This window comes from Lycium barbarum, chromosome 9, assembly GCF_019175385.1.
Source record: "Lycium barbarum isolate Lr01 chromosome 9, ASM1917538v2, whole genome shotgun sequence".
Taxonomy (NCBI): domain Eukaryota; kingdom Viridiplantae; phylum Streptophyta; class Magnoliopsida; order Solanales; family Solanaceae; genus Lycium; species Lycium barbarum.
The window spans coordinates 9,523,006-9,530,761 of NC_083345.1; the positions used below are offsets into that span (position 1 = coordinate 9,523,006).

The following is a 7,756-nucleotide window of genomic DNA, read 5'->3' on the forward strand; positions in this document are numbered from 1 at the left end:
CCCAGCTTTTGCGAAACCTATCTAAAATTATTTTTTGTATTGAGACGGGATTGAACGCATACTCTCGGCATATTTTTGACCACTTTTTTTTAAGCGAAATACAAAAATTAAAGACTCAGCAATTTGAGGGACAAAAATGAAAGACCAGCGCGTTTGAAGGTCAATCCGCGCAAAAAAAAAATGATTGGAAATTAAGCTTGTGCTCCCCTTCATACTTGTTTTTGTTGCAGTCTTTACTATGCTAAAAGAACCTGAAGAAAATCAGACAAGCCAATCAATAGGTGTGTGTAAATTCCTTTGCTGAGTTTCTGTTTGTTTTTGAGTTTGAAATGTGGTAGAATTATTCGTGTATGCATGAAAAAGATTTCTTCTGTACTGCTTAGATGGGTTTAAACTTTAAAGGGATAACTAAAGGAATCATTAGTTCCTAATTTGATTTGAAAATCTGTTGTTGTAAATGTATGCAAGGTGTTTGTTAAAATGCCTAAATGGGTTTCAGAACAAGAAAAACATATTTCTGTTATTAGTTTCTTTGTTCCATGGTGAACAAGATATCACTTAATTGTACATGGGTTAATTACCAATTTTAGGAAATTGGACTGGCTATTTCTTATCAATATCATTATTATCATTCTAGTATTATCTTGTTCTTCAATTGTATTACTACGGTTGCTTCTTTTACTTGGGTTATCTTTACTCTACTATTTTTGTTGTCAGTATTTTCACTATAGCTTTTACTCTTGTATTTGTCAAACCTATTTTTGAAAATGCTTTTTCTTTAGCCGAGGGTCTATCGGAAACAATCTCTCTACCTCACACAAGGTAGGAGTAAGGTCTCCATACACCCCACCATCCCCGGACCCCACTCGTGGGATCACACTGGGTATGTTGTTGTTGGACTGGCTATTTCTTGATGTAATTTTTGATGTAAATATTGGAGACCATCTGCTCTTGGAAAATGTTGCTTCTAATGCGTGGATATTATTGTCCATCTGTTTCTGGGATTGTGGTTTAAATTTGCTGATCTTGCTGGCTTATTGCTTTTGAGTGCCAGGTTGAGTCAGCTACATTTGCAAAGCCGTGTACACAAACCAGCCAACTACCGTTACAAGAAATTGCACGACACTTGCAGTTAGGATGCATTGGCACGATCAATCATTATCAGCCAAAAGGAAGATAATTTATTATCAGAAATCGGTACTAGTCGACATTCTCTTCTCCGGTGATTGTGCAGTAAATTGTATGCAACTGTAAGCATGTACTAAAGAATCTGGTAATAGCCATTAAGGGCTTTGAAGCATTACTCCAAGAAACCTCAGACAAGCAGAGGCACATTCAGGATTTGAAGTTGAGGGGTTTCTACAGCGACCTAGGGTTCATATACAGTAGTAACTGAGTTCATCGTCAAATATTTTTATAGCTATTTAATATATTTCTGAATACTTATACAACAACAACATACCCAGTGAATCCCACAAGTGAGGTCTGTGGAGGGTATAGTTTGCGCAGACCTTACCCCTATCTTGGGAGGTAGAGAGGCTACTTCTCACACACCGTCTAGACAAAAACTACTGGGTTCCCGTGAACCCACATATCGTACCGTGGATCCGCCTTTGCAGACAAGTCAATATTTCAAAGATAGCTATGTCATATGAACTTCCATGGTGGTTTGAAAGGGCAGGTCATGTATTTGGGAAGTCCTGGGACTTGTTTCCTGAGATGAGGAATGGGAAATATTATATGCCATTTTTACGATGATCCAAAAAGTAGTTAGTGAAACTCACTTGGCCTTAACGCCCTTAACACAAAAGTGCAGAACTCTCAACCACCTAAAAGAACTCCATTGCCATCTCCTCAAACATCACCTCCCTGAAACTCCATCAGCCATTGCTCCACTTCTTTCATTTGCCGTCAATTCTAGGAACCCTTCTTTCTTCAACTATTCGCGTATTGTGTTTCAAAATCTTGGCTACCAAAGTACCTTTTTGTATAATACCATGATCAGAGGATACATGCAATCAGATTTGCCGATACCAGCAATTCTATGCTACAAAAACATGCTGAGAGATAAGCTGATTGTAAATAATTATACCTTTCCGCCATTGATAAAGGCTTGTTCAATGGTTTTAAATGAGTTGGTTCAACTTGGGTTTTCAGTACATGCCCAATTGTTGAAATTCGGATTACAACATGACCGGTTTATTGTTGCAGCATTGATTGAATTTTATTCCCTAAATCTCGAGATGGACAGAGCACGTATGTTGTTCGATGAAATTCCCTACAGAGATGTGGTTATGTTTACCACCATGATTGATGGATATGGGAAAATAGGGGAGGTGGGGAAAGCCAGATTGTTGTTTGAAGAAATGCCGGAGAGAAATGTGATTTCTTGGAGTGCAATAATGGCAGCATATTCTCGAGCTAGTGATTTTAGGGAGGTTCTTTGTTTGTATTATAGGATGGAAAAAGACGGTCTTACGCCCAATGAGTCTGTTCTTGTAAGTGTCCTCACGGCTTGCGCTCATCGTGGTGCCTTAACAGAAGGTTTTTGGGTACATTCATTGGCTAAGCATTATAATTACGAGGCGAACCCAATATTGGCTACTGCGTTGGTTGACATGTACTCTAAATGTGGTATAATGGAGTTGGCTTCATCAGTTTTTGAAGAGATGACTTATAAGGATACTGGAGCATGGAATGCTATCATATCAGGCTTTGCAATGAACGGAGATGCAATGAAATCCATTCAATTGTTCGATAGGATGTTAGCAAGTGGGAAGCAACCAAATGAAACCACATTTGTCGCTTTGCTCTCTGCTTGCACTCATGCAAAATTGGTCAACATAGGTCTTTCTCTGTTTGAAAGAATGGGCAGCGTTTATGGGGTTGAACCCAGGTTTGAGCATCGTGCATGTGTGGTAGACCTGTTAGCAAGAGCCGGTAAGCTCGAGGATGCTGAGAAGTTCATCGAGGAGAACATTGGAGGGATAGAGAAAGGCGATGCTAACGTGTGGGGAGCTTTACTTGGTGCTTGTAGGGTGTATGGTAATGTCGAAGTAGGTGACAGAATATGGCGAAAGATGTCTAACATGAAGATAGCTGACTATGGTACTTATGTACTTGCATACAATATGTACAAGGAAGCTGGTTGGGAAATAGAAGCTAAGAGTGTTAGGAAATTGATCGAGGAGATGGGGATAAAGAAGCAGCCTGGATATAGTGTCATAGAGGTAAATGGCGAGGTTAAAGAATTTGCCTCGAGTGATCTATTACATCCTAAGTCATGACAAGTACGTAACATGCTTGAGTTATTACCTTATGTAATGCATCTTATTGATTGAACATGATGTCGAAAGGTCGGATTATGGGCAAAAGTATTGCGTTTTTCTTGGTCTTTATTTATTTGAAACTATGGAATTGCTTCGTATTGTGTAAAATGGCCAGTGGATATTGGTACTCAGGTTAAGAATGGTGCTTTTGCGGAGTTTTGGTTCCCAACGGTGTTTTCAGAGGCGTTTTCGGAGCGAGTCCCGGGGCGTATCAAAAACGCTTTGCGGAGCAAATGAAAGGCATAGATTCATAGGGCGTACACCCTAGAATTTGGGGCGTAACTCCCGAGAGCAAAAGCGTAAAGGTGTACGCCGCAGGCGTTAAATTTTATTTTTATTGTTTTAAAAGTATTTTTGCTGTAGATTATGATTTTTATTATTGGTGTAATGATACTTATACTTTATGTTATCATGTTGTAGTGATTTTTCTTAAAATATATAAATAAAGAAAACAACTCTCATAGAAAATAACATTGCCAAAAATAATTTTTTTAGATGATTATGTCTGAAATTGATATGATAGAGATTTTATAGTATTATGTTACTGAAGCAATTTCATCCACTTTTTGACATTACTCTTACACTTTTTGTCCTCTCCTTCAATTAAATATATAAATAATAAAAGTCAGTGTAAATATTAGTTGATGAGTAAATGAAGATTTCATTTTAAAGATTATCTAGGCTATTATCATTTTTATGTTGTTACCTTTCTCAAATAATAATTATGATAATTTTTTTATATATTTTTTTTTGGAAACTCCAAGAAAACCCGCAGTCGCTACCCGTTGGGTGCGCACTGGGTAAACCCCCCACTGTGGAATAGCCTGCGAACCCCACAGGGGATGTAAATCGCACTAGGCAAGCCCTGTGCTACAGGCTCGATTGAGAAGACATTAGGGGGGGGGGGGGGGGGTTCGAACCTGCGACCTCCCTTAGGGAAGCCTCCCCTCAAACCAACTCAGCCACACCCGAAGGTGCAATTTTTTTTATATATTATTGGTGATTTATTTGAATCTATTTGCAGAATTTTAATGAAAGTTTACATTTGCTATTTTTGTGTATTAAAATTATAAAATTGAAGATACATGAGACATATGCCCAGTGTCTTGGGGCTCACGTCTTGCTCCGTACTGCGTAAAACGTCTCGCCTCATTTCGCGCCATCGCCTCTTAAAACAGTGGTTCCTAAGATTGCTTTCAACCGACGAATTAAATATTGCAACAACCTGTGCTGTCATTTGCTTTCTTACAACATGTGCCCATTATTACAAACTTGTACCAGAGTGTGTGTGTGATGTGACTAATTGGTCCTAGTAATTAATCCAGTAGAGAAAATAACAAAAATGGTCCATTATGTCTTGGGGTAGGTTTAAAATAGTCCGTTAAATATACTTCTGAATAGCTTTGGTCCTTTATGTTTGTCAAAGGTGAACACTTTTGGTCCCCATCAAAATATTTAACAAATTTTGACTATTAGATTTAAGCGAAATGGTAAAAAAGGAATTTAACAGGAACTCGCATTTGAAGGTGCAGTTTTTGCAGTTTCTCCTGTTTTTTTGTCTAATGTCTTAAATGTCTGATTGACTGGAAAATAAAGCCAACAAAGGACACCAAGTTAATATCAGCCTCAAGTTTTATTTCACCACACTTCTGTCCGTGATCCCTTATAAGTATACTTTTAACTAGATATCCAAAGACACTCGAAAATGGCCGAGGCTGCTACATCCAAAGCAATATCAAAAATCACGGAACAAGCAATATTCTTATATGGAGTGGACGAACAAGAGCACTAGTAACGGAGATGGGACGGATACGATCTTTCTTGAAGGATGTTGATTCAAGAAAACAAACAGAACAGAGAGTCAAAAACTGGGCTGAAGAAATCAGGGACCTTGCAGAAGATGCTGACGGCATAGTTGAGAAATTTGCTGCTGAGGTAAAACAGAGACAAGGGGAAGATACTGCTTATTGTTTTTGTACAATGTTAGCAAGCGTAGTGAAAGAAGTTATAGTCAGGTACAAAATTGGCTGGAATATAGGAAAAATCAACAAGAGGATCAAAAACCTCACAAATAGTTTGACAACCTATGGTATAAGTCATGGTATAAATGGAGGAGAAATATCTTTTAGAGAAGTGATATTACAAAGTGGAGCTATTGGTGTTGAGAGATGGGGAGGTTCCGGGGGGAGGTTCCGGGGGAGGACATTGGAGTTATAGGCCTAAAGGATTAGTAAAACAGATAGTTGTCAAGCATGGATCGATTATAGATTCTATAATGTTTAAGAGCATTCAAGAAAATGGTGTCATGTATTTGGTGGTTCTGGAGGTCATTGCATGACTGAGGTGACATTGTCTTCTTTTAGTCTATGTTGCTTACTCTTCAAAGGTGTTGCTGGGTGCGTGTTGGATCCTCCAGAAGTTGTGCATATATTTTTGGAGGATTCGATACGGGTGTAACATCTTTTCAAAAGTGCCGCTAGGTGCATGTTGGATTCTCCAAAGTAGCACATTTTTGGGGGATCTGACACGGGTGAGACAATGTTTTTTCAAAAATTTTGTTGGGCGCGAGTCGGATCCTCCAAAAGTAGTGCATTTTTGGAGAATTCGACACGGATGCAATAACGTTTTTGAAGAGCCTGAACAACATAGCTTTTAGTCAATAACTTTCCTCGTATCAAACAAATTGCCTTGCCATTTCCTTGATATTGAATTTTTTTTCCACTAGTATAAGTATTATCACTTATCAGTGTGTGCGGTCGCATGAACTTTTCTAACCGATATCGCTCTCCAGAATGAGTTTAAACTATTTGTTATCAATTTAGCTACAAAAATTGGTTCTAGGTCTACTGGTTAGTTTGGGTCTTACTAGGTAAGATGTGGTGGTTCAACCCTTGTTGAAATCGACTTTTTGGCAGTTTAAATGTATTTTTTTTTAAAACACATGGCAAATTCACTTACTGATGTTCAAACTCTCAAACATCTCCTAAAGAATTCAAGAGTTTCACCAACAAATCAAGGAGCTCTTTCTAACAAGTTGTGTCATTTATGTATATATTTTACCAATATTTTATTTTTTCATATGATTTACACATGAATATTTACTAAAATTTTCCGGCAAACCACTTCCGGTAACGTAGGTCTGTCCATGTAATTAAATCGTTTACGCATCTTTTATCTGCTCTAACATGATACCCTCTTCTTTGCCTTTACCATTTATTCTATTATTTCAACTTCAATTTCGGATAAAGAATTTGAAGTTGAAAATTTAGTTTTTTGAGGTATTTCAGGTAACATAATAATTATTTTCCATTCCCAGCAATCATTCAATGTAATATTCTCCTCACTACTATGTTCTTTCCTCCAAAACTTGTTAATAAGGCTAATTGGCTTTGTGTTGAATTTTTGTAGATCAACATAGACTGTCCTTCGGAGCATTTGACAGGCACAAGTGGGACATTTGGACTCTTTGGTCCCTACCTTATCGTAAAATCCATCAAGTTTCACACTAACCTTAGCCTAACTGATACCAACTTCTCATTTATCATGCAAGGTGGGGTGGTTGTTGGATTCCACGGATCTTCAGGGTTATTTCTTGATGCCATTGGTTTGTATGTAGTGCCGGCACGCATCAGTTTACTTTCTCAGTGAGCGCACTGTCTCATCAATATCTATCTGAGCTTAGTATGTCCATGAAGTTATAAGTCATCATTCATCAATATGTATCGGAGAGCTAGCATGTCCGTAAAGTTATAGGTCATCAATATTTAGCTGAGCTAGCCTATGATGTGCATATGTATATGAATATGACCTAGCATGTCCACAAAATTATTTGTCATATCGATCGGTAAGAAGGAAACTGACTTGGTCGTCAAACGATCAATTAATAATCACCGAAACAGCGTTTAATGTTGCTTTATTATCAGTATATGTCCGAGCTAGCTTCTTTGTAAGGTTACAACTAGAGGTGGCAAAATGGGTAAAAAATATGGTTATCCGCCCGACCCAACCCATTTAAAATGGGTTGGATACCAATCCATTTAAAATGGGTTAAATATGAGTCAACCCATATTATCCACTTAAAATATGGGTAAATTAATGGGTAAAATGGATAAACGTCCCACAACATATAGAGTGTGTTTGGTATGGACGAAATGTTTTCCAATTTTCTCATTTTTGATTGGTCAAAATGTTTTGGAACATATTTTCTTTAGAAAAACAAGTTCCTTAACTACCCCCTCGTACCCCCACCCCCACCCCACCACCTAACTACCCCCACCCCCACCCCACCACTTAACCACCCCCTCCTACCCCCACCCTTACCAACCCCACTACCCCCACTACCTCCTATCCCCACCCCTCACCCCCTATCCTCACCACCTTCCACTACCTCCCTCCCCATCCTTATAACCACCTACCCCCACCCCTAC

General features: G+C 38.5%; 2 protein-coding genes across 3 annotated transcripts; both read left to right on the forward strand.

The window, feature by feature from the left end:
- LOC132610128 (pentatricopeptide repeat-containing protein At5g66520-like) lies at positions 1 to 3,784 on the forward strand. Its single transcript, XM_060324404.1, has 2 exons — positions 1 to 281; positions 1,055 to 3,784. The coding sequence occupies exon 2, from the start codon at positions 1,755 to 1,757 to the stop codon at positions 3,285 to 3,287; it is 1,533 nt and encodes a 510-aa protein (XP_060180387.1). The 5' UTR covers positions 1 to 281; positions 1,055 to 1,754; the 3' UTR covers positions 3,288 to 3,784.
- Positions 3,785 to 4,783: 999 nt separating this feature from the next.
- LOC132611111 (agglutinin-like) lies at positions 4,784 to 7,520 on the forward strand. 2 transcript variants are annotated; one of them, XR_009571461.1, is made up of 2 exons: positions 4,784 to 5,672; positions 6,738 to 7,520. XR_009571461.1 is itself a non-coding variant. In XM_060325522.1 (2 exons), exons 1-2 carry the CDS (start codon positions 5,130 to 5,132, stop codon positions 6,975 to 6,977), a joined length of 375 nt encoding a protein of 124 aa, XP_060181505.1. In that variant the 5' UTR covers positions 4,832 to 5,129; the 3' UTR covers positions 6,978 to 7,462. The 2 variants fall into 2 exon arrangements, 1 of the variants encoding a protein (XP_060181505.1); XM_060325522.1 differs by having other exon boundaries at positions 4,832 to 5,264; positions 6,738 to 7,462.
- The last annotated feature ends 236 nt before the right edge of the window (positions 7,521 to 7,756 follow it).